The sequence below is a fragment of the Oncorhynchus mykiss genome, chromosome 5 (assembly GCF_013265735.2).
Source record: "Oncorhynchus mykiss isolate Arlee chromosome 5, USDA_OmykA_1.1, whole genome shotgun sequence".
In the NCBI taxonomy this organism is placed as follows: Eukaryota; Metazoa; Chordata; class Actinopteri; order Salmoniformes; family Salmonidae; genus Oncorhynchus; species Oncorhynchus mykiss.
The window spans coordinates 54,295,696-54,322,247 of record NC_048569.1 but is presented as its reverse complement, the minus strand read 5'-3'; the positions used below and the strand labels follow the sequence as shown (position 1 = coordinate 54,322,247).

Below are 26,552 nucleotides of genomic sequence, written 5' to 3'. Positions count from 1 at the left end.
AGAAATGTCCTCTCACTGTCACCTGCTTTTATTTTCAGCAACTTAACGTGTAAATATTTGTATGAACATAACAAGATTCAACAACTGAGACATAAACTGAACAAGTTCCACAGACGTGAATAATGTGTCCCTGAACAAAAAAAAGGGGGGGGGGGGGGGGGGGGGGGGAGAGTCAAAATCAAAAGTAACAGTCAGTATCTGGTGTGGCCACCAGCTGCATTAAGTACTGCAGTGCATCTCCTCCTCATGGACTGCACCAGATGTTCCAGTTCTTGCTGTGAGATGTTACCCCACTCTTCCACCAAGGCACCTGCAAGTTCCCGGACATTTCTGGGGGGAATGGCCCTAGCCCAATCTAGGGAATGGCCCTAGATCCAACAGGTCCCAGACGTGCTCAATGGGATTGAGATCCGGGCTCTTCGCTGGCCATGGCAGAACACTGACATTCTTGATTGCAGGAAATCACGCACAGAACGAGCAGTATGGCTGGTGGCATTGTCATGCTGGAGGGTCATGTCAGGATGAGCCTGCAGGAAGGGTACCACATGAGGGAGGAGGACGTCTTCCCTGTAACGCACAGCATTGAGATTGCCTGCAATGACAACAAGCTCAGTCAAATGATGCTGTGACACATCGCCCCAGACCATGATGGACCCTCCACCTCCAAATCAATCCCGCTCCAGAGTACAGGCCTCGGTGTAACGCTCATTCCTTTGACGATAAACGCGAATCCGACCATCACACCTGGTGAGACAAAACCGTGACTCTTCAGTGAAGACTACTTTTTGCCAGTCCTGTCTGGTCCAGCGACGGTGGGTTTGTGCTCATAGGCGACGTTGTTGCTGGTGATGTCTGGTGAGGACCTGCCTTACAACAGGCCTACAAGCCCTCAGTCCAGCCTCTCTCAGCCTATTGCGGACAGTCTGAGCACTGATGGAGGGATTGTGCGTTCCTGGTGTAGCTCGAGCAGTTTTTGTTGCCATCCTGTAACTGTCCAGGTGTGATGTTCGGATATACCGATCCTGTACAGGTGTTGTTACACGTGGTCTGCCACTGCGAGGACAATCAGCTGTCCATCCTGTCTTCCTGTAGTACTGTCTTGGGCGTCTCACAGTACGGACATTGCAATTTATTGCCCTGGCCACACCTGTAGTCCTCCTGCCTCCTTGCAGCATGCCTAAGTCACGTTCACGAGATGAGCAGGGACCCTGAGCATCTTTCTTTTGGTGTTTTTCAGAGTCAGTAGAAAGGCCTCTTTTTAGTGTCCTAAGTTTTCATAACTGTGACCTTAATTCATTGCCTACAGTTTGTATGCTGTTAGTCTCTTGAAGTCCGATCCACAGGTGCATGTTCATTAATTGTTTATGGTTCATTGAACGAGCAACGGAAATAGGGTTTAACCCCTTTAGAATGAAGATCTGTGAAGTTATTTGGATTTTTACGAATGATCTTTGAAAGACAGGGTCCTGAAAAAGGTATCTCTTTTTTTGCTGAGTGAGAGTCTGCCAGTGATTTGTTGAAATGTCTTACTATGCGAACAAACATTTTTTCTAAGAATTCAAATTGCTTTCTACGGTGAGAACTTTTTTTTCTATGTGTGAGAACTTTTTGTATTTTTCTTGTCAAATCGCTGCTTAAAGTCAGGTGACCTAAGCGCCTCCATATATGGAGTTCCAGTTTTGCCATTTCTGTCATGTTTGCACATATCTCTGCTATGTGCACATCTTTATGGTAGTCATTTTACTTGGAAATAACATGCATATCTGCAGTTATATAAAAAAAAATGTACAAATACAAATCAAAAGGTGTTTGTTTGTGGATAGTGAATTGGATTTGTGGATAGCAATGTACATTTGTGGAAAGTGTTTGACATTTGTGGAAAGCTAATTTACATTTGTGGATTGGTGATTTACATTTGTGGATTGGTGATTTACATTTGTGAATACATTTGTCATGATTTTGATCCCATAGATATGCAGTAAGGGGAAGAAATTAAATCTACTGATAAATGTATTGATAAAACTAAATTTGTCACGTAGCGAATTACACAGTGATCAAAACGTCACGCCAAAGTAAACCTACACTAAACACATACTTAGTTTGAAGTTTTTGTAAAATCTATGATGTGAAAAATGAACGGTGAAAAAACGATTTGAACCATTTTCGTGTTTGACTGCTAGGCTTTATGGTTATTATGATGACGCGTCCACTGGTCCGAACAATTAATCCTGCTATATGACTCATTGCGGCTAGCACTAATAACAGGTCAAATGAACGAGTCACTCAGAAAGACGAATCACGACACTCGAGTCAGTAAAAAATGTCGTTCAAAACGAACGAATCGTTCGCGAACTACAAATCACTACCATCCAGGTAGTGAACCGAGCCACGAAGAGACTGGCAAGCGTTTTGAGTTGAAAATTGTCAGCATGCGGCTGCTCACCGGCTTGTTGCCATGATCCCACTCTTAAGAAAACTCATCACTTTACTGATAGCTGTTTTGTTCCTTGCTTGTGGACATTATTACAGCTTTCCACACCGTCGAACAGCAAGGGCAAAGGAGTTCTGATGTGGATATGTAGCTAGCTAACATGAGTAAATTAGATGATATAAGGTGCCCACAGCTTTTCAAGTTGTTTGATTCAACTGTTTAGCTAGCTAATCCGGAATGGGGGGTCTTCCCATTCCCACACAGTAATGTACGGGATATGTAAAAACAATGTAATAACACGTTTAAAACCCAGCGTTCGTGGCAATGCAATTTTGGGAATCCAGCGTGCTTGGTCATGAACACATTTGCGAAACACATGGCATAATCATAGCCAGCTTGACCTACATAGGACGCTGCATATTGAATGCGTTGCGTCGTCCCATGTAGGAGTCTAGGACTAGCAATTGCATGCATATCCTATTCAATGTCATTTGAGCATTCTGAAGAAACGAAACTCATGGATTTGGCCAGCCCTCGAGTTTCGAGCAGGGAGGGGATTATGTAGAAAAAGTGATTATCAACTCCAACGGGGGTATTTATTTAGAGGTACCAGAATCTTAACTGCGAGGCAATTGGTAAAGTATTATTATTTTTAACATTTGAATGTACAATGATTTAATGTGACTGAAATACAAAAAGCTAATAATACTGGAGGGAACAATTAAAATAAGTGATCAAGCAAAATCAATGATGAAGACAATAGGATGCTCTCAGTGGTTAACTATCGTAACAATCTACAGTGTAAATTGTCTGTCTTTTTAAGATTGTAGTAGTAGTTCTGATTTTATATGTGAAGTAATGTATACCTCTGCAATGGCTTTATTATGTTTTTAAGTGTGCATTTCAGTCTGTCATTTATTTGATTGCTGGATGTTTTCGGAAATGTTGCACAATATGTTCCTTTAGTGTGTGTTAGGAATGCACATTTCGGTCAATTTTGGTGCCAACTAAGTGACCCTCATTAACGGGCGGCAGGTAGCCTAGTGGTTAGAGCGTTGGACTAGTAACCAAAAGGTTGCAAGATCGACAAGGTAAAAAACTTTCGTTTGTCCCCTGAACAGGCAGTTAACCCACTGTTCCTCGGCCGTCATTGAAAATAATAATTTTATTCATACTACTAATTTGACTTGCCTAGTTAAATAAAGGTAAAACAAATATAAAACATTTACCGGTTAACAAATGGTTACTTTTTTCCCAAACAGTAAAATTATGTTACCAACAGAAAATACTATCAGAGATCTGTATATAATGACGAGATACGTATTTCTCTGCCCGAACAATGGTAGTCGTCCCACCGCTGGAAGGCAGGAGACATAGAAACGCATTGGGTTTGTTCTGGACAGATTTTGGCGAGAGCGAAACCTCTTGCTTCGCCTCTTCCTCTCTGATACAATGTTTAAACGTTATACAACGGGGCGGTCTAATCCCGAATGCTGATTGGTCAAAAGTCAAATCAAATCAAACTTTATTTGTCACTGGCGCCGAATACAAGTGTAGACCTTACCGTGAAATGCTTACTTACAAGCCCTGAACCAACAGTGCAGTTCAAAAGTTAAGAAAATATTTACCAAATAGACTAAAGTAAAAATAATAATAAAAAGTAACACAATAAGAATAACAATAACGAGGCTATATACAAGGGGTACACCGAGTCAGTGTGCGGGGTACATGTTAGTTGAGGTAATTTGTACATGTAGGCAGGGGTGAAGTGACTATGCATAGATAATAAACAAGGAGTAGCAGCAATGTACAAAAGGAGGGGGGGGGGGGGGGGGGGGGGGATCAATGTAAATTGTCCGGTGGTGATTTTATTAATTGTTCAGCTGGCTTGAGGGTAGAAGCTGTTGAGGAGCCTTTTGGCACTCTGGTACCGCTTCCGTGCGGTGGGTGACTGGAGTCTCTAACAATTTTATGGGCTTTCCTCTGACACCAGCTATTATATAGGCCCTGGATGGCAGGAAGTTTGGCTCCAGCAATGTACTGGGCCGAACGCACTACCCTTTGTAGCGCCTTACGGTCAGATGCCGAGCAGTTGAAATACCAGGCGGTGATGCAACCGGTCAGGATGGTGCAGCTGTAGAACCTTTTGAGGATCTGGGGACCCATGCCAAATCCTCTCCTGAGGGGGGAAAAGGTTTTGTCATGCCCTCATCACGACTGTCTTGGTATGTTTGGATCATGATAGTTTGTTGGTGATGTGGAGACCAAGAAACTTAAAACTCTTGACCCGCTCCACTACAGCCCCGACGATGTTAATGGGGGCATGTTCGGCCAGTCTTTTCCTGTAGTCCAAGATCAGCTCCTTTGTCTTGCTCACGTTGATGGAGAGGTTGTTGTCCTGGCACCGCACTGCCAATTCTCTGACCTCCCTATAGACCTTCCCATCGTTGTTGATGATCAGGCCTACCACTGTTGTGTCGTCAGCAAACTTAATGATGGTGTTGGAGTCGTGTTTGGCCACGCTGTCGTGGGTGAACAGGGAGTACAGGAGGGGACTAAGTACACACCCCTGAGGGGCCCCAGTGTTAAGGATCAGCGTGGCAGATGTGTTGTTGCATACTCTTACCAGCTGGGAGTGGCCCGTCAGGAAGTCCAGGATCCAGTTGCAGAAGGAGGTGTTTAGTCCCAGAGTCCTTAGCTTAATGATGAGCTTTGTGGGCACTATGGTGTTGAACGCTGAGCTGTAGTCAATGAACAGCATTCCCACATAGGTGTTCCTTTTGTACAGGTGGCAAAAGGCAGTGTGGAGTGTGATTGAGATTGCATCATCTGTGGATCTATTGGGGCGGAATGCGAATTGAAGTGGGTCTGGGAGGATGCTGTTGATGTCTATTCCACAAGTTACCACTGGGTAAATCTATGACGTTAATATTCCTATTACTCTGTTCCATCTGACTGCACAATCCACTGTCTCATCAGCCTAGGCAGGGAAGTTATAAACTTGATCTCCACTATAAAAAGCATCTATACATGATCTCACATTTCTTTTAGACTAACATTTAGTTTTCAACAGTGGAGATTTGTATAAACCTTGTATAAATATTTGTATAAACTGTCTGTCTCCGACATATGCAACATTGTGTCAATATTCAAATTCGATCTCCAGCTGGCCCAGTGTAATGAACGTGTAGGGGTCGGGAGTCGAGACGAGAGAGGCAGGCAGCGTTTCTCAGACAGTCGAAATCAGGAATCAGCTGGCATCATTTTTATCAATATATACAAAGAAATGTCATTGAAAAATGGTAAAAGGAATGAAGGGCAGCTAGTTTGCAGTTTCAGTTTATTCTGTTAGCTGTGTTGTTAGCTAGCTCCTCTGAGCAACAGTGTCCATAACGAGAGAGCACATTTTCTATGCCAGGTGAAATCGTGCCTCATTAGGCCATTGTTATGGATGTATCCAAATGTCACTAGAAAACAGCTTAAACAAATGCAGGTACTGTTGTTATTCGGTCTGCACTGTTTGACGTGATTGTAAGTTAGCCGTAGTTGGCTAGCTAGCAAGCAAGGGATAAGAACGTTGCCAGCCAGTATGGCAACGGAACATTTAGAACAAATGACTGGGTCGCGTCCAAAGATGCAGAATAAAACGACCAAAGATACAGAACAAAAAGACTGAACAACTGGGTCCCATCTCTGGCAACCTAACCAATAGAAAGAACGACCAGCTGGCTTGGGTAGCAACACTCGATTTGTTTTGGGACTATATCTTGAGGAAGGATGAAATAGTATGAATAAATTCATCAAAATAACATTGAATTAAAATATGTCAATCATTATTTGAATATGTTGGTAATCCGTTGTATAAAAGTGATAATGCCCTCGAAGCCGGTGTTTGGAGGATATATTGGCACGGTTTGCCTGCCCTCGACTTCGTTTCGGGCCTAACAACACCCGTGCCAATATATCCTCCAAACACCGGCTTCTCAGGCATTATCACTTAAATAAGTCCTGAGGAGGTGTGGTATATGGCCAATATACTACAGCTAAGGGCTGTTCTTACGCACGACACAACGCAGAGTGCCCTGACACAGGCCTTAGCCGTGGAATATTGGCCATAAATCACAAAACCCAGAGGTGCCTTATTGCTATTATAAACTGTTTACCAATGTAATTAGAACAGTAAAAATACATGTTTTGTCATACCCATGGTATATGGTCTGATATACCACGGCTGTCAGCCAATCGGCATTCAGGCTCGATGCACCCAGTTAATAAATGCATATAAGGACCGGACATTTTTCATTAAGAGCTTAATGGAAACATGCAACAATAGCAAGCCTATCGCCTTACAGTCAAAATGCTATAGCCTATTATTGAACATGCAACCCCTGTAATGAAGTAGTTAATAAAAAAGGAATTTTCAAACATTTGCAAAAATGGAATTCGCTGGGAAACACAGTTCAAAACAGCACACCTAATGCGAGCGGTTCCATATGTGACAGATGGAAAAATCTGTTAGAAACTTAGAAAGAGGGGGAATCTATAACAACAACTAGGATTGGTTGCTAATATAACTAGGATTGTGCCCTTCGGCTTCTGAACAATGAAGAAAGTTGATATGAAAACCAATAGAACAGGAGAGAAATGCTGTTTAATGGCACCAGGAAGTCTTTATAAAATAATTGCCGCCTCGTTTCTATGGATGGATTTTCTCAAGGCTACTTTAAAGCAAGGTAAGACATGCCTCATTATTTTAAGTGAAGCTTTCAGACAATTCCTGCCTCAGCTCACATTGCCAAGTGGTGGGTGACGCGCTGATAGCCTGCCTACGGTTGACTATAGCCTATGCACTGGAATGGCAAATGGGAGGCGCGCTTTAAGTACGAGTTGAGGTTGAGAAATAAAAATAGTTCATTTTAATCGTGGCCGTCAAAGTTTTTAACACGGGATTGTATTTAGAGTTGTTATTTATTGCGCAACGACTGGGTTTACAAAAGCACCTTTCACTCCATTGAGGACCTACTCTCTCTGGCAGGTGATAGGATATTCTACTCTTCAAACTAGGCTCTGTATGCTCTGCGCGTTTGATAAATAAGATGCATGACGACTAAGGAAAATACACACTCAAATGTCATTCTACTAAATTATGCAAATAAACCCATAGATTGATAGCATGACCGGTCAGATGTATTTTCGACAGCTAGGTTAACCGTTAACATCCGTAGTTTGTGCGTCTGAATCTCAGGGGGGGGGGGGGGGGGGGGGGCTTAGGGAAAGTCAAAAGACACATTTCTGGTCTTACTAATGGGCAATACAATTGTATTTTATATTCTGTATTCTAATCACTTTTATATCTCAACATTCTTCGTTACCCATGTTTTTCAGATACTTATCACCTGGAGCCTGGCTAGAAACATGTCAGGGGAGTATTGCCTAATTTCCTGTGTCCTTCTGCTCATGGTCAGCTTGTCTGTGGGTGAGTTCATGCAGTGGTCATCCTCTGCAGCTGGAACCCCTTAAAACTGGTTTTCCAAGTGCAATTCATTTCCCGGAGACAGGTTAAGCCTAGGCTTGGACTGAAAAGTTATTTCAATGGAGATTTTCCACTGTCCAGATTTATCAGTGCTTTTGGGGGACTATTTGACTGACTTACTGACTGTATTCGAATGCTTCCATTCAGGGTTCCAGAATGGGAACATGAGGCTGGTGGGGGGTGAGCTGGCCCTGGAGGGCCGTGTGGAGATCTACTATAATGGACAGTGGGGGACCGTGTGTGACGACAACTGGGACATTTCTGAGGCACAGGTGGTGTGTCGCTATCTCAACTACCCTGGTGCTCTCACTGCTGTGGTGGGTGGGATATACGGACAAGGTAGGTTAGATCTGTATGACCTCACCATTCAGAACCATATACACTTGAGTGTACAAAACATTTGAACACCTTCCTAATACTGAGTTGCACCTCTTTTTGCCCTCAGAACAGCCTCAATTCATCGGAGCATGGACTCTACAATGTGTCGAAAGCGTTCCACAGGGATGCTGGCCCATGTTGACTCCAATGCTTCCTGCAGTTGTGTCAAGTTGGCTGGATGTCCTTTGAGTGGTGGACCATTGTTGATACACACGTGAACTGTTGACCTTGAAAAACCCAGCAGCGTTGCAGTTCTTGACACACTCAAACCGGTGTGCCAGGCACCTACCATACCCCTACCATATTTTTGTCTTGCCCATTCACCTTCTGAATGGCACACATACACAGTCCATGTCTTAATTGTCTCAAGGCTTAAAAATCCTTCTTCAACCTGTCTTCTCCCCTACATCTACATTGATTGAAGTGATATCAATAAGGGATCATAGCGTTCACCTGGACTCACCTGGTCAGTCTATGTCATGGAAAGAGCACGTGTTCCTAATGTTTTGTACATTCAGTGTATAGCATACAATGGAGGTCTGCACTGTTTGTTTGCATGACCCGTGACACGTTTATATTCTGGCCTTAGGATCTGGTCCTATCTGGATGGATGATCTAAACTGTGAGGGGACAGAGAAAGACTTGTCCCACTGTCTCTTCAAAGGCTGGGGGGTTACTGACTGTCAACATGCTGAGGATGCTGGTGTGGTCTGTGAAAGAGGTACATGTGTATTTGATTGTTTGTTATTTAAATCCTTATTTTAGTATGTTCAAGTAATGTGGCTGGAATCAACTTCTATTGTATGTATTGGAAAGTATTTTCAAATAGTTTCCTATAAATAGCCTATTATTTTTAAGGTATTTTCAAATACTTATTTCCAAATACATGATTTCAAATACCAAACTGATGAAATGTATGGGTGTATTTGAGTCAGTGTATATGAGTATTTTCAAATTCATACCAATACTTTCCAAGTGTATTTCCAAATGCATTCCAAAATTCAGCTCCTTGTCTTTGAAAGTTATTGAAATACCCTAAATAATATTTGAACCCAGGTCTACAGTGACCACAGCGACTGATACACGAAGCCCTAGAAACCAGACAGAGACAGTGTAATTGAAAGGCACAAAGACAGAATTGAAGTATCCAGTAGCAGAAGTTATTGGCCCATGGCTCACTTTGCGATACTAATAGAGATGTTACAACTGTTACATGTTCAAAGAGGTTTACAATGAATGGCTGTTGGATTTGAAGAAAATATTTGATACATTTCTGATATTTTGTTGATAAACTGTTTGTGCTATTCAGCATATGATGTGCTTAATCAATATTTGTTCTGTTTGATCAGAATCGTCTCGGAATAGCAGTCGCGTCTACACTCTGGACCACAACACAGGCCTCAGTAACCACATGGGGGCGCTGTTTGACAGTGGACGCGACTGTGACTTTGACATCATGGTGCGGGTTGCAAACAGCGCTGTGGAAACTATCTGTGTTCACAAGCTGATTGTCACTCTGGACCCAAATGCCTCCATCTTAAACACCACACAAGAGGAGAACCTCAGTAACCTCAACCTAGACGTCAGCCTCAACTGCCGGCCACATGTCACCGACTTCCTGAGGTAAGGCGGCAACAACCTGCTAGCAAACCTTAATCTAGTTACTGTTACATCAACAATATTGTTCTGCAAAGCAAAGCTTTGCCGTGGCAGAGAATCCATGTATTTTTGTAATATTTTTATCTTCCTCAGGTATCTGTACACGCGGCAGATTAACGTGACCATGTCCTCTGCCCAGTGCATCCACAAGATGGCGTCCGACTGGGGTCTGAAGCAGCTTCAGGAGGCGGCAGGGAGGCTTTTCACCTGGCTGCTCCCCGATGATGCCTCCTTCCAGACCCAGACCTCTCTGTACGAGTACTCAGTCCACACAGGCGACACAGTTCTGCAGGAAACATGTCTGCGCTACCTTGCCTGGAACTGTGAGTCACTGATCCGTTCCCCAGCCTGGACTGGTCTTGCCCTGGGCACAGTAAAGGCCCTTCTAGCCCGTTCAGACGTGGTAGTGCCAGATGAGGCCTTCCTCCTAAAGGGTTTGGAGGACTGGGTGTTGGAACAGGGTAACTTGTCCACCCATGAAGACCAGGTCGCCATTTTGAACCACATCCGTTTCCCCATGATCGCTGCTGAAGATTTGTTCAACCTCAAAGCCAAGTCTGAACTGTACATGGACCAACAAGAGCGTTATAATGCCGGCATGTTGCAGGGCTTTCAGTTCAATGCACTACCCTTCCAGACGCTAGCTGGGGGCCTCCTCCTTAAAAAGGTGGAATACACACCCAGGATCTACACTGGCAAGCCATGGAGCTTCACTTTCAGCTCAAAGGAGCTCAACACGTTCCGATACGTCGGACACTATTACCACTCAGGCCAGAACCTCAACAGCCTCAGTGCCAACTTTGACAGCCCTGTGCACAACAGTGCCTTTTTTTCCCTGTTCAAAAAGCTCAACTGGAACACCAGGGTCTTTATCCACAACCATGAATGCTCAAACAGCGGCATCCGCTGTCCGTCGCTGCCGATGGTCTCGCTAACTGCCCAGAATAACAGGGAGTTGCCCCAAGAGTATCAGGACAGCATCCGCTACCTCAACAAGGTTGTCCTGATGTGTGAAGGGGAGTTTGTATTCCATGTCCAGGATTTTGCATCCACGATTGGCAATGGCGGAAATCAGGCCCAGATTCCAGCAAACATCTCTGCGGGCCAGGCCTATCCGTGCCACTCAGACCAGTTCTCCTACCGTGTGGTGGTTCAGCCTGTGTACACCACTGAGATCAAGGAGAATTAGCAGGAAGTAGAGGGACAGGAATATGAGGAGATAAAGTGAACGAAGATCACTTGGTAGTTAGTAGTTCTTTTTCAATTATCCAAGTTTAACAAAGCAATTTTAGCAACGTCAATGTATGTAATCCTAAGTGTTTTGTTTAACCCATCCAATATCTTCTGAATGTCACTTCCAGGCAACACTGCATTATCATTCTCAGTGGCTATTTTAGCATGTAAATCTTGGTGTGGCAAAAAAACAAATAAATGGGATGCATGCCAGCAAAGCCACAACACTAAACAATACATTAATTGCACTATAACGGTGACAAGCAGTGCCCGCAAACTGTTAGGGTCAACTTAGGGTCAACTCCCAACAGCAGTCCCAACACCTTACCACTGCAACACCTGGCTATCAGCGTCTTTGTCTGGCAGCGAAACAGTTAATTCCGCCTCATTTACTGCCTTTAAAAAAAACAGCTGAAATGGCTGACTTGCTTAAACAAATGTAGTTTCTACTGACAATTGAGATGTACAAACTATGGAATAAGGGGAGGATAAGAGGCAATCCATAATTTCGATTAAGACGTTAATGAGCGAGCTAGGACGGATATAGTCATAACTATTTGTTTAGCACTTTTGAGATGTACAGCGACAGAATTCAGAACATGGGCCGTTTTTACAGTGTTCTCCCTGTACACCAAGTCAAGCGTAGGATAAAAAAAAGGGGGCATTTAAGCAGACAATGAAAGCTCTTCCAAAATTTGATGATTACATTTCTCTAAAACAGGTTATAGGCTACATGTGCATCACCAAGTCAGAACAGTAGGCGAAATTAAGAGGGGTAAATAGACCAAATGATCAATCAATCAAATGTATTAAAAAGCCCTTTTTACATCAGCTGATGTCACAAAGTGCTATACAGAAACCCAGCCTAAAACCCCAAACTGCAAGCAATGTAGCAGCACGGGTGAGGCACATGGGCTACTAACAGCTTACTACACAACATACACTTAGTATTACTTTCTTAGATACAGTATACATATCTCCCTGGCATATTACATCATTTATGCAGCAGCATACAATACATTTTTGGACTCACCTTGTTGTGCTGTGCTCACTTGATCAGGAAGGTGGCACGGTGGTCCTTTGTGGACTTTTGTGATCAAAGTCTCTTTATGGTGCTTTCAAGACAACTGGGAACTGGTTGAATCATGATGACTTCGGTGATCTTCAGGTCGTAGCTCTAGAAAGAGGCCAGAGTCCGTTCAAAACGTATTTCCCAGTCGGAGCTCGTTTTTTTCCGTATTTCCCAGTTGTCTTGAACTCAAAAAAGTCATGTTTTCGCAGTTCCAAGTTAACGGTTGTTTTGAGCGCAGCATAAATCATGCTTCATTGACAGCATGGCCAATGTTGAATGTTTTCATTTTAAACGTGGAAAAGAGCCCCTTTATCCCAGATTTGGGACCACACAGCCACTGTCACTGATTCAAACTAGTTGTGTAATGTTTATATCCAATGGCCGATGAGCACTGATACATTTTATCTATAATTTCTCTTCATTATTTCTCTTCATATGACAAGGATTAAAAAGAGTTGACAGTAGATTGTCGACTTGATTCATGGTGATGACTGCTATAGCTAAGATTTTGAAAGCAGTCCAATCAAAGCTACTGTACATATACTGTGAATTGATGTAATTTTATGGGTGGCCAATGACATTGATCCTTCTTGTATGGGCACTTCTAATGTAACATAGTGTCCCCATGAGTGACAGAACACTGAGCCAATCATGGTGCAACGCTCCGTATTTTCTGCTGTCTTGCCCCACCACCACAGAAAGCACTGAGCTAGGCTGAAACACCTGCTTTTTGGAGCTGCCTTACTCAAGAAAACAAAAAAGAAACCATGTTTGTATGCAGCTTTATTAACTCAATTATATTTATATATATATTTTTTAAATTGTTTGCAAACTGATATGTGACGTGTATTAATGCCAAAATAACATGCAAAACAGGCAAGACCCCCCCCAAAAAAACAAATGCGGGGCTTAAAACAGGGTCTGATCGTTCTAATGTCTGTTTAATGTTACTTTGAAAAATGGGGGTCATGATCATATGTTCACGACAAATAACTTTCTATTATGGTTGTTTTTAATAAAAGTTTTAGTGAAGTTAATACGTCTAATAAGCCCAATTTTTCAGTTTTTGATTTGTTAAAAAAGTTTGAAATATCCAATAAATGTCGTTCCACTTCATGATTGTGTCCCACTTGTTGTTGATTCTTCACAAAAAAATACAGTTTTATATCTTTATGTTTGAAGCCTGAAATGTGGCAAAAGTTCGCAAAGTTCAAGGGGGCCGAATACTTTCGCAAGGCACTGTAGCCTTTAGCTGTACCCTTATCCTACTCCTCCTCTCTTCCTCTGGTGATGTAGAGGTTAACCCAGGCCCTGTAGCCCCAAGTACCACACCTATTCCTCAGGTGCTCTCATTTGTTGACTTCTGTAACCATAAAAGCCTTGGTTTCATGCATGTTAATATCAGAAGCCTCCTCCCTAAGTTTGTTTTATACACTGCTTTAGCACACTCCGCCAACCCTGACATCCTAGCCGTGTCTGAATCCTGGCTTAGGAAGGCCACCAAAAATTCTGAAATTTCCATCCCCAACTACAACATTTTCCACCAAGATAGAACTGCCAAAGGGGCAGAGTTGCAATCTACTGCATACATAGTCTGCAGAGTTCTGTAATGCAATCCAGGTCTGTGCCCAAACAGTTCGAGCTTCTACTTTTAAAAATCCACCTTTCCAGAAATAAGTATTTCACTGTTGCCGCTTGTTATAGACCCCCCTCAGCCCTCAACCGTGCCCTGGACACCATATGTGAATTGATTGCCCCCCATTTGTCTTCAGAGTTTGCACTGTTAGGTGACCTGAACTGGGATACGCTTAACATCCCGGCCGTCCTACAATCTAAGCTAGATGGCCTCAATCTCACACAAATTATCAAGGAACCTACCAGATACAACCTTATATCCGTATACACGGGCACCATCATAGATATCATCCTGACCAACCTGCCCTCTAAATACACCTCTGATGTCTTCAACCAGGATCTCAGCAATCACTGCCTCATTGCCTGCTTCTGTAATGCGTCAAACAACCACCCCTCATCACTGTCAAACACTCCCTAAAACACTTCAGCGAGCAGGCCTTTCTAATCGACCTGGCCCGGGTATCCTGGAAGGATATTGACCTCATCCCGTCAGTAGAGGATGCCTGGTTATTCTTAAACTTGCTCATTCCTCACCATCTTAAATAAGCATGTAGAACTAAGAACAGATATTGCCCTTGGTTCACTCCAGACTTGACTGCCTTGTCCAGCACAAAAACATCCTGTGACGTACTGCATTAGCATCGAATAGCCCCCACGATATGCAACTTTTCAGGGAAGTTAGGAAACAATATATACAGTCAGTTAGGAAAGCAAATGCTATTTTTTTTCAAACAGAAATTTGCATCCTGTAGCACAAATTCCGAAGAATAAGAGCACCTCCTCCCAGCTGCCCACTGCGCTGAGGATAAGAAACACGGTCACCATCGATAAATCTACGATAGTCGAGAATTTCAATAAGCATTTTTCTACGGCTGGCCATGCTTTCCACCTGGCTACCCCTGCCCCGGCCAACAGCTCTGCACCCCCCCCCCGCAGCAACTTGCCCAAGCTTCCAGGAATTGTGTACAGATCCTTCCTGCATGGGGCGGTGCATTATCCTCTACGGCATGGGTGTCCCTAAACTGAAATGGTTGTTGCTAACATACACTAATATGACTAGAATGACGTTGTTTACAACAGCCAACTTTCTGGGACATAGAGATGTCTTATATTGGCAGAAAGCTTAAATACGTGTTAATCTAACTGCAGTATCCAATTAACAGTAGCTATTACAGTGAGAAAAAAACATGCTATTGTTTGAGGAGAGTGCACAACAACAAAAAACTTTTATCATGGTAACTGGTTTGATACATTCACCTCTGAAGGTAAATAATATACTTTAATCTTGCTCTGATTTGTCATCCTGCAGGTCCCAGAGATACAATGTAGCATAGTTTAGTTTGATATAATCCATTTTAATGTTCAAATGTAGGAACTGGGGTCTATAGTTTGACCCCACTGCTGACTCTGGCTCCACACCCACCCTGCCCGGCCATCTAGCTGTGTGAAAGTTAGTGTATAAGCTAATGATCCATCATGTATGACATTCCTGGGAGTGTGTAAACAACAATTTGGGCAGTAATGTAATTCTTCCCTGGATCAGTCTGAAACTTTACACACAGTGCTGCCATCTAGTGGCCAAAATCTAAGTGACACCTAGACTCCTACATGAAAGTCTGGCCTTTCTCTTGTATTTCAAAGATGATGGGGGAAAAAAGCATGTTTTTGTTTGTATTATCTTTTACCAGATCTAATGTGTTATATGGCAAAGAATAATACTGAATGGAAGCTTGTTCACAGATACTGTATACAAGGATGAGATGGTCCTACCTCTGCCCTGACAACGCTAATTAGGTCGGAGCAATGGCAGAAGGACTGTTTGATTCTGTCGGCGCGAGTGCGGCTGGAGAAAATGTGTGTAATACTGTAACACCTAATAATGGAGCTAAAAGGGCTAAAGTTGTAAATCAACATAATCCTCAGTGTGATAATGCCTCATTCCCTGTTGGAGTGTGATTCATGAGCAATAATGTTTTTTGGGGAAACTTGTTTTTGCGGTCACAAAGATGGTGAAGGACCCATTGGGAGAAGTGGAGTCAGAGTGACCAGGAGTAGTATGATTTTGATTTCATCCCACTGGGCACAGATGTCAATTCAACATCTATTCCACGTTGATTTAACGTAATTTCAATGAAGTGACGTGGAATCAATGTTGTTTCAACCAGTGTGTGCCCAGTGGGATGTGTGTCAAAAGAACAAAAGGAGAAAGCACTGTAGCTCTACAGAACATATCATATCATACAAAATGGATGATGGACATTCACAAATTAATACATACCATATGAAATGTAACACACAGTATATCCGGAAAGTATCCAGACCCCTTGACATTTTCCCCATTTTGTTACAGTATAGCCTTATTCTAAAATGTATTCAATAAAACATTTTCCTCATCAATCTACACACAGTACCACATTATGACAAAGCTAAAACAGGTTTCTTTTTTAAAATATTTGCAAAAAACACCCTTTATTATGAGGCTCAAAATTAAGGTCAGGTGCATTCTGTTTCCATTGATCATCCTTGAAATTCAATTGATTGGACATGATTTGGAAAGGCACACACCTGTCTCCCCCGTCTCGCTCTTTTCTTCTCCCCCTGTGTCTGTCTCTCTCCCGCTTTCCCCCTGTTTCTCCCCCCCCCCCCTCCCCATCTCTAGGCAGTGCAGGTGCCAGTGTACCCGGAGCAGGAGTATCAGATGTATTTCCATGACGACGGCTGTACCAAAGCAGAGACAGACCAACTGTTTGACCTGCGTTTCATCGTCGTCCACAACTGCTCCTACACACACACTTTAAATACTTCATTTGAATCCACAAATCACATTGCAGTCAGGAGTCATTTCAATTTGAATATTGGCATTTTTAAAAGCAAGTGATACTTCATGAAATACAATGTCTTTCCATTATAATAGACATCCCGTAAACATTCCAGGATTTTGTGCTTTCAGAAACGTTCAACGGATTACCTGAAGGAGCGTTACTACTACATTTGTGCACGCTGAGCAAGGTCCGGGCTGCAACATGGACAGAGCCCAAGATCTACATATTTGTTGCGCGTCACGAGATTCGCAGGCAACCGCAGTAGGAGTAGCTGTGAACTGGATGCGCTACCTTGTCCCGGACCTTCTGTTTTGGACTCTCTCTCTACCGCACCTGCTGTCTCTAAATCTGAATGATCGTCTATGAAAAGCCAACTGACATTTACTCCTGAGGTGCTGACCAACAGCACCCTCTACAACCGTTGACTATTATTATCTGACCCTGCAGGTCATCTATGAACGTTTGAACATCTTGGCCATGTTCTGTTGTAATCTCCACCCGGCACAGCCAGAAGAGGACTGGCCACGCCTCAGAGCCTGGTTCCTCTCTAGGTTTCTTCCTAGGTTCGGGCCTTTCTAGGGAGTTTTTCCTAGCGACCGTGCTTCTACATCTGCATTGCTTGCTGTTTGGGGTTTTAGGCTGGGTTTCTGTCCAGCACTTTGTGACATCGGCTGAAGTAAAAAAGGGCTTTATAAATCAATGGGATTGATACAACTTTAGAGACAGGGGTGCCTAAGGATATGCTCAAGTCTGACATGTTTTCCCTCCCTGGCTGGACCCTCGACACCACCTCCACTTAACCTACTCCTTTAATGAACTGCATCATCATCCAGCTGTGGAGGTCCATATCCCATGAACTGCCATCTGGCTGGCAGATTTTGTTTTTAATTATATATTTTTGTGAGGTTCTGTATGAAAAGCGCTATTCAAAATAAATCTATTATTATTAAGACAATTCCACTGTTAGTGTTTTGAAGGTGCAGCTTATTCCCCAGTTTGGTTCCAACATTTCATGCTGTGTTATAGTCCAGGGTCGTATTCATTAGGGCAAAACGTTTTGCAACGGAAAACTCAAATAAGCTTTCTGAGTGGACAAGTTCAGACAGGACCTCCCTGTTTCAGTTCATTTTTGTCCTGATGAACATGACCCAGCACTCACGTTGCACTTCCTCGTTTTGCCCTGCAGGTGGAAGAAGAGGAGTATCTGATGCAGGAGCTGCGGATGATTGAGAGCAGGAAAAAGGAGCATGAGAAGAAAGCCCAGGTCCTGCAGGAGCTCATCACTGCCGCCGACACCAACACAGATGAGACGTGCATAGCGCAAGGCCAGCAAGAAGAAGCTCCCACTGAAACGAGAGACAGAGAAACTGGTAAATCAACCATCACCCCCACCCCATGCTTTTGTAGAGATCTGAGAATATCTTGATAGTTGTGAGAAATATGGTGAAGGGCTCCACCTTTCCCTCCAATATAGGCCCCGTGCAATTCTCAACTCCTATCAATATTTTTTTTGTGGTTACGATTTCAAGTGTGTTTTGCATTTAAAAGGACCCTGATGCCACCCTGCTTTAAAAAAAGTGACTAAGTCTGTCTTACTCACCTCTCTACTGTCTCCGTCTGTCCACAACAAGCTGTTCCTGAGATAGCAGGCATCATATTCCCCGACTTCAAATCAGCTGGAGTCTCACTGCGCAGTCAGAGGGTAAGCATGGCCATTCACTAAAACGATCAGTTGCATATGATTTGTATATAGGAACAGCATATGGGTTTTGCTTAGATTGTTCCCCTCCAAAAATATCATCCTAGGACCTCAACTTTACAAAAGGCCAATATAAAGCACTCGTCTCAAACAATCAATTTGAGATGGTTTTGGAAAACTCTCCACCAACGTTCCATTTTTACAAGGGTCCAAAAGATCAATTTATTTTACTTTATTTCACCGGTCTAGCATGCGTGGTCTCATAGCTTGTGATGTATGCTGAGAGTGGCTGGAGCATGTTAGGCCTGGCTCTAAGTCCCAAATAGTACCCTAATTTCCTAGGTAGTGCACTACTTTTGACCAGGGCCCATAGGATTCTGGTCAAAAGCGGTGCACTTTATAGGGAACAGGGTGCCATTTGGGAGGCGGGACACAGTCCTAGCTCTCATTAGCAAAAACCATGATTTATGCCGCTAGTGGCGCACTAATATCTGTAAGACGTAGCAGCAGAGGGAGCTTATTCGTCTGAAAGACTGATGGGGAGCCGTTACTCTCTATGCAAAATGCATTAGGGCTAAAGGAGTGGAGTTCTCCTCGGATAATCTGTCAGTTTATCCCCATATTCCTGACATCCCCGACTTATTGTGTGTGTGTGCGTGTTACAGATGAAACTGCCGAGCTCGGTAGGCCAGAAGAAGATCAAGGCCATTGAGGAGTTTGTGACGGAGCGGGAAGTGGGTGAGTGTGCAGCTAGCCATACCACCTACCACCACCGTATCCTAGGACTAAATGATACGGAAAGCAAACCAAGGCACTATCTCACACAAGCGATAGAAATCACATCTACCACACCAACCTGAATAGAGAAAACAGACCTCAGAAAGTATTGACAAAAAAAATGGCTCAACCTGTAAGAGAGACCATCCCAAAAATACCAACGCACTCTTACCAGGTAGTGGAGTGACTACGCCTTTATTGAGTTTGCATATCCATGTAGGAATAGTAAAACCAGGCAAACAATTTGGTTACTGACAATGGATTGCGGTTTCACACAACCCAAATCAGGGCCTCAAAGTGGTACGTCCTGCGTGTTTCTAACTCCATCTTTCCCTACTCTGTTCTCTCTGTGTAGACCTGAACCCCATGCCCACAGAGGACATAGTCCAGATGTTCAACGAGCTACTCATTGGCATGGTGCTGGTCAAGGAGCTGAAGCAGGCTCATGGTATCTGAGTACGAACAACAGATGCTCCGCCACTTCTTCAAGGCCCTGCTGCTGAAGGCTGGAGGAGGGGTGGGCCCTGTCAGGCCCCCAGGGGGAGGAGGACTGGGTGGTCTGTAGGTGCCCGGCCTCGATGACATCAATGGGGAGGCCAAGGAGCAGATCATTGATGTGGTGGGAGCCCCACTCACCCCCAACTCAAGTATTTTAACCCACCCCACGCACACAAACCTTGGTTGTTTTCATTAGGCACCATATGGAATAAAACTGATATAAACGAGGGACGACCGGAGCTTGTCCTATGAGGAATGCTTGTTTTCGTTGTCCGTCGCTATATGTTTTGATATAGTGTACCCTAATGAATACAGCCCGGCTGTCTAACAGGAGTTGGCTGAATAGAACTTGTCAAAGAGAATACATTTCGGCAGTGTTCCAATGGGCACTGTCATAGTTGCATGTGAAATTATGCAGATATGTTCTGGACCAATGGCTGACAGCGTTTGGTGCATTCTTTGTCATTCCAGCATAAACGCAGAGAGTCCGCCTCCAGATCCTCGTCCATCAAGTAGGTGAAGAGGCTTTGACGTGGAAAATGAGCCCTGGGGTTTTATGTGACTGAGGAGGAGAGGAGAGAGGATGAGGTCACATCCCACCCTGGCCTCAGTGGACTGGCCTGTAGAGCGGAGGGCTGGAGAAAGGGGGAGAGGGTTTGTCATCCATCACTCCCCCCCCCCAATAACAAACAACCAAGACCCCCCCCCCCCCCCCAAATGTGACTGATGCTCCTGTACAATAACCCCATCCCCCCCCCCCACCCCCCCACCCCAGGCCCAACATCTACTCTCCCCTTTACAGCAATACCATGACAAATACAACGACTGACATTCCTTTTCATTACTCCTCCTCTCCCTCCTTTGTGAAGGCTGAGATGAGGCCAGATAAACTGTAAATAGCCAGACCGAGCTAATAGAGCCATGGCGGAGAGATGAGCCTACTGTCTGTTTGAGATTGGGCCTGGTTTCCCAAAAGCATCTTAAGGCTAAATTCTAACAATTTAGCCTTAATATGCTTTTGGGAAACCGGGCCCAGGCCCATAAATAAGGGCAATCTCTGACCACAGTTGTTTCATCATGCTGTTTTGTTACCTTGCTTATGTCGTTTTGTGTTCCCTCTTAGTGGAGGCACCCCCTGTCATTGCATTAAAAGCAACAGCCATGGAAAGTGCCATTTCAGATAAGTCAAAAGGTTTTTGCTTATCTTGGCTTGTGGGAGAGTTTTTGATCAAGCTAAAATGGGCTGCTGTCCTCGCTGAATCAGAAAAGAGTTGAAAGCAACCTACAAGATTGACCAAATCAATAAACCTTTTTTTTTTTTTTTCAAATGGTCTTGTGTTCTGATATCTCATTTGTAGCATAGTTCCCGTATTGAAGTCATGCTAGAATCGGTGTGGTATAATCGGTCTGTAATCAGCACATACAACCTCTAAAGGCACGAGCTTGAAGCTAACACCAGAAGATCCGGCATGGGGTGGAACGAGATTGAGAAGACAGCGCAGAACAGAGTGTGACGGAGAGGAGTTGAAAAGCTGCTTTTAAATGTCTTTCCAGCAACAACAACAAAAAATACGTATTTTCAACGTGTTGTGCTCATAGACCCGTCGCTTTACCAGGGAGCATACCAAAGTACTAATCGGTCTAAATGTAAATCATGCTCTGCAGCAGTGATGTAAGATTTATTCCGAAACAATTAATGTTGAAAATAAATGGGATGTAAAGCTATAAGATCATGACATGTTGGCCTTGCCTGCCATTCCAGTGAAATTACAAATTAGTTCATTAATATGTTAATTAGACCATGTTATTTTTTTGTTTACGACTGGCCACTGGAACAGCATTAGATTTCTCATAATATTTCTAATTGCATGTCAATGATGCTATTGAGCTCATTTGGGCAGGAATTTGTATGCAAATGTCACGTAAAAGGGGTTGGCTGGTGAAGTATGCACGTTTCTTTGAATGAGAATTACCGATATTTAAAATATGTATATATATTTGGGGAAGATTTTAATGATTTACTTAGGGAAGATTTTAATGATATCACACAGGAATAACTGCATAGCTGGTCATATTAGAAAACTCAGTGCAAAAGCTGAGACCGATAACGTTTATAAGGTTGCGCATTGAAATGGAGGCAACGCCACTATTCCGTGCGCTCTTTTATGACGTTTCATTCCAGAATCTGTAGGTAGATAAACTCCAACAAATAAATTCGAAAGGCTATTACTTGGATGACATTTCAAACAAGATCTTTCATCGCAGACTTCCATTCAGCGCAAACTAAGATTTATCCAAACTTCTCAACAAAGGAATTCAAAAATGGGCAACGTGAGTAGGCAAATATACTTGCTCGTTTTTCAGTTGTTGACAGGTTTACTGTTTTGAGGTAACCCTAATAATACATTTTTTTATAAACAATTCGACAGGTTTGGCCTGTAGGCTTAAAAAAAGCCATCCTTACTAGTGTAGAAAAGATTCCCAGAGCCTTTCAAATCATGATGTCCATGTATTTAGAAATTCCAATTGTTAACTCATAACACACTTTTCAGGTTTGGGAGTCCAACCTGTGTGTCCACCCCACAAATCCCTCAGCAATCAGGATGATCCTGAGAAGGGTTGGTTTTCCAGGCTCATCTCAGAAGGCTGTGTGGAGTCCTGTGCTCTGTCCCAGAGTGCTGTACACCATGTGGAGGCCAATGCCAGTCATGACCTTCCCTGCCCCCTGACAGTGGAGCTGTTGAAGGCAAGAAATCTTTACATTCCATGGTTGAAGGATAGTCCTACTGTCAATCAGGAAGTGAGCCAGCTCAAGAGACCTAAGTTGACCCAGCTGTCCCAGGGTGCTGTGCAGCATGTGGAGGCCGGTGCCAAAGCCAGTCAGGTATCCTCGTACCTTTCTTGGAAGAGGCTGAAGGATTTTATTGCGAAACAGAAGGTGAGCCAGCCCAAGAGGCCTAAACTGGTCCCCAGCATCAGGGCCCCCAAGGACCCCAGCCCACTACGACAGAAGCAGCAGCGACAGAGGAAGAGGTCAGCCGATAAGGTGTATGGCAGCAGCGGGTGCCCGAGAGCAGCCAAGAAGGACATCTCTGGAGATCTGGCCCAGCTCAAGCCTGGTCAGTCCACAGGAGACGCCTGGAACAATACAGACACTGGGTAAATATCATTACAGCTAATACTGTATTATGGAATTTGTATGATTTTTAATTTAATGACCCAATAGAATTCAATAACTCTGATTTCCCTTGAAGACTACAAACGAGGTAGGTTCCATACTGTACAATGATGGAAGAGTTGGCGACAACACATGCCAGTACAGTATGGAACCAGGCCAGGAACAAGGTGTTGTGAGGCTGTGTTTGTATCCTATAGAGCTGAAGAACCTTGTCGTCTGGAGGTTATGAAGAACCTGACAGGTCTGTGGGACAGCACTGGGCAAGGCCAGCCTCAGCCGACTCCACCAGCCAACCGTCTCAGCCCCTCCCTGACCCAGTACTTAGCCTCCACTGTCACACCGAGGACCTTTGACCTCCAGATAATGGGCATGACCTCTGACCTAATGGACTTCTTGGACATGCCTGAGGAGAGACTGTCTATAGAGCTTTGGGACCTCGCGGAGGGCACAGGGGACCAGCGCTACAAAGCCAACTGGCAATTCTCCGAGGAGCACGGCAATGTGCTGATGGAGGGAGTCTGGCTCCAGAAAGACGACAACTGGTAATTTGGAGACCTCAGCTCGCCCAAACGCTTCCTCAGTAGGAAAGACGAGGGAGCTTATCTGCTGATATTCACTCATTCATATGCACACATCAGTAAAGGCTTTGAGGAAAATAGAAATTGCAATTGGAAGTTCAGTTTACTTTCTGAATTTTAAAGGAATTGACATCAACCCCGGAACAAATGTGTGTCCTCACAGGCACACACAAAAAAAGGATGACTCTTGAGGATTGCAGTATCTTATCATTTTTATATACAATTAATATTTTCATTAGCATAAATACAGTCATTCTTGTGTTTTTATTCACCTTTAAAATCCCGCCATGACAACCAGAGAAGTGTAGCATTGTAGGGTTGCTGTGTCTGTGCATTTGACTAGTCTAAAACGTCATGAACTGATGGTGTCACAGGTGGGATCTGAACACTGGTCTACTGCGTGAGAAACCACCATCTTAACAATCAGGCCAATAGATAATTTCTCCATTACACTGGCATAAGGGCCACTTATAGGAATTAATCTCTACCAGGTATAGTAGGACAACATATTTAATAACTGATTATTACTATTACTATTACTTCCCCGAAAGGAATATAGATGTGTTGATCCCCAGGATGGGATATATGAGGATGATATGTCCACCCAAGCATCCAGACGCATGAAATAAATTAGCTTCCAGAATGCACTTGATTGCTGAAATAAATGGATTTCCGTTAATGATTCTATATTTTATTCGCTTTTATACAGCGCATGGTTATCTTTGAGCTTGTGAAAAAGAGTTTGTTTCAGTGTCAATTGGCGCTTTTTTTACTCATTCATCTCGAGTGTGTTATTTAAGTGACTGATTTACGTTGGGGTTTTGATTAATTCAGATGGTATTTACAGGGCTTTCAGAAAGTGTTCACACCCCTTGACTTTTTCCACATTTTGTTGTGTTACAACCTGAATTTAAAATGGATTCAATTGAGATTTTTAAAAAAATTAAAAAGCTGACACTGAATATCCCTTTGAGCATGGTGAAGTTATTAACTACACTTTGGATGGTGTATCAATACACCCAGTCACTACAAAGATACAGGCATCCTTCCTAACTCAGTTGCCGGAGAGGAAGGAAACCGCTCAAGGATTTCACCATGAGGCCAATGGTGACTTTAAAACAGTTACAGAGTTTAATGGCCGTGATAGGAGAAAACTGAGGATGGATCAACATTGTAGTTAATCCACAACACTAATATTAATGACAGATTGAAAAGAAGGAAGCCTGTACAGAATAAAAATTTACCAAAACATGCATCCTGTTTGCAAAAGGCACTAAAGTCTTCCTCTCCGCATTTATAAAATTGCTTATTCCAGTTACTAATAAACATGCACTCCTTAAGAAAAGTACTTTAAAAACTGTTAAATCCCCATGGATTGATAAGGAATTAAAAAATGGTGTTAAAAACGTGTATGGTTGAGGGACCAGGCATAAGGAATGGCAAATTAGTTTGGCTGCACAGCTGTCACTTGTGCTCCCTCTTCGGCCTCTAGGTCACCAGGCTGCTCGTTATGGTGCACACCTGTCACCATTGTTACGCGCACCTGCAGGTCATCAGACTCACCTGTACTCCATCACTTCCCTGATTACCTTCTCTATACAGTGGGGAGAACAAGTATTTGATACTTACAAAGCATGTAGAGGTCTGTAATTTTTTTTATCATAGGTACACTTCAACTGTGAGAGACTGAATCTAAAACAAAAATCCAGAAAATCGCATTTTATGATTTTTAAGTAATTCATTGGCATTTTATTGCATGACATAAGTATTTGATACATCAGAAAAGCATAACTTAATATTTGGTACAGAAACCTTTGTTTGCAATTACAGAGATCATACGTTTCCTGTAGTTCTTGACCAGATTTGCACACACTGCAGCAGGGATTTTGGCCCACTTCTCCATACAAACCTTCTCCAGATCCTTCAGGTTTCGGGGCTGTCGCTGGGCAATATGGACTTTCAGCTCCCTCCAAAGATTTTCTGTTGGGTTCAGGTCTGGAGGCTGGCTAGGCCACTCCAGGAACTTGAGACGCTTCATATGGAGCCACTCCTTAGTTGCCCTGGCTGTGTGTTTCGGGTCGTTGTCATGCTGGAAGACCCAGCCACGACCCATCTTCAATGCTCTTACTGAGGGAAGGAGGTTGTTGGCCAAGATCTCGCGATACATGGCCCCATCCATCCTCCCCTCAATATGGTGCAGTCGTCCTGTCCACTTTGCAGAAAAGCATCCCCAAATAATTATGTTTCCACCTCCATGCTTCACGGTTGGGATGGTGTTCTTGGGGTTGTACTCATCCTTCTTCTTCCTCCAAACACGGCGAGTGGAGTTTAGACCAAAAAGCTATTTTTGTCTCATCAGACCACATGACCTTCTCCCATTCCTCCTCTGGATCATCCAGACGGTCATTGGCAAACTTCAGAAAGGGCCTGGACATGCGCTGGCTTGAGCAGGGGGACCTTGCGTGCGCTGCAGAATTGTAATCCATGACGGTGTAGTGTGTTACTAATGGTTTTCTTTGAGACTGTGGTCCTAGCTTTCTTCAGGTCATTGACCAGGTCCTGCCGTGTAGTTCTGGGCTGATACCTCACCTTCCTCATAATCATTGATGCCCCACGAGGTGAGATCTTGCATGGAGCCCCAGACCGAGGGTGATTTACCGTCATCTTGCACTTCATCAATTTTCTAATTGCGCCAACAGTTGTTGCCTTCTCACCAAGCTGCTTGCCTATTGTCCTGTAGCCCATCCCAGCCTTGTGCATGTCTACAATTCTATCCCTGATGTCCTTACACAGCTCTCTGGTCTTGGCCATTGTGGAGAGGTTGGAGTCTGTTTGATTAAAAGACAGGTGTCTTTTATACAGGTAACGAGATCAAACAGGTGCAGTTAATACAGGTAATGAGTGGAGAACAGGAGGGCTTCTTAAAGAAAAACTAACAGGTCTGTGAGAGCCAGAATTCTTACTGGTTGGTAGGTGATCAAATACTTATGTCATGCAATAAAATGCAAATGAATTACTTAAAAATCATACAATGTGATTTTCTGGATTTTTGTTTTAGA

General features: G+C 43.5%; 2 protein-coding genes and 1 pseudogene across 5 annotated transcripts; all 3 read left to right on the top strand.

The window, feature by feature from the left end:
* Positions 1 to 2,778: 2,778 nt before the first annotated feature.
* On the top strand, positions 2,779 to 11,660 carry LOC110524047 (galectin-3-binding protein B). Of its 2 annotated transcripts, none has more exons than XM_021603345.2 (6): positions 2,779 to 3,066; positions 7,817 to 7,907; positions 8,112 to 8,303; positions 8,932 to 9,063; positions 9,692 to 9,965; positions 10,095 to 11,660. In XM_021603345.2, the coding sequence occupies exons 2-6, from the start codon at positions 7,847 to 7,849 to the stop codon at positions 11,188 to 11,190; spliced, it is 1,755 nt and encodes a 584-aa protein (XP_021459020.2). In that variant the 5' UTR covers positions 2,779 to 3,066; positions 7,817 to 7,846; the 3' UTR covers positions 11,191 to 11,660. The 2 variants fall into 2 exon arrangements, with proteins under 2 accessions (XP_021459020.2, XP_021459021.2); XM_021603346.2 differs by lacking the exon at positions 2,779 to 3,066 and adding an exon at positions 5,302 to 5,342.
* A 4,755-nt stretch (positions 11,661 to 16,415) lies between these two features.
* On the top strand, positions 16,416 to 20,268 carry LOC110522971 (annotated as a pseudogene).
* A 922-nt stretch (positions 20,269 to 21,190) lies between these two features.
* On the top strand, positions 21,191 to 24,455 carry LOC110522871. Of its 3 annotated transcripts, XM_036977843.1 has the most exons (5): positions 21,191 to 21,409; positions 22,003 to 22,068; positions 22,290 to 22,401; positions 22,563 to 22,896; positions 23,113 to 24,455. In XM_036977843.1, the coding sequence occupies exons 1-5, from the start codon at positions 21,392 to 21,394 to the stop codon at positions 23,459 to 23,461; spliced, it is 879 nt and encodes a 292-aa protein (XP_036833738.1). In that variant the 5' UTR covers positions 21,191 to 21,391; the 3' UTR covers positions 23,462 to 24,455. The 3 variants fall into 3 exon arrangements, with proteins under 3 accessions (XP_036833738.1, XP_021456999.2, XP_036833740.1); XM_036977845.1 differs by lacking the exon at positions 21,191 to 21,409 and having other exon boundaries at positions 21,478 to 22,068; XM_021601324.2 differs by lacking the exon at positions 21,191 to 21,409 and having other exon boundaries at positions 21,477 to 22,068; positions 22,290 to 22,896.
* Positions 24,456 to 26,552: the final 2,097 nt, after the last annotated feature.

What these genes read in the sequence shown, in the direction of transcription:
- LOC110524047 (XM_021603345.2), top strand. Translation starts at nt 7,847, where the DNA reads ATGTCAGGGGAGTATTGCCTAATTTCCTGTGTCCTTCTGCTCATGGTC. An exon ending in GGGTGGGATATACGGACAAG is followed by an intron (nt 8,304 to 8,931) that starts GTAGGTTAGATC and finishes TTCTGGCCTTAG; the next exon opens with GATCTGGTCCTATCTGGATG. An exon ending in TGGTGTGGTCTGTGAAAGAG is followed by an intron (nt 9,064 to 9,691) that starts GTACATGTGTAT and finishes CTGTTTGATCAG; the next exon opens with AATCGTCTCGGAATAGCAGT.
- LOC110522871 (XM_021601324.2), top strand. Translation starts at nt 21,972, where the DNA reads ATGACATTTCAAACAAGATCTTTCATCGCAGACTTCCATTCAGCGCAA. An exon ending in GGAATTCAAAAATGGGCAAC is followed by an intron (nt 22,069 to 22,289) that starts GTGAGTAGGCAA and finishes CACACTTTTCAG; the next exon opens with GTTTGGGAGTCCAACCTGTG. An exon ending in TGGAACAATACAGACACTGG is followed by an intron (nt 22,897 to 23,112) that starts GTAAATATCATT and finishes TGTATCCTATAG; the next exon opens with AGCTGAAGAACCTTGTCGTC.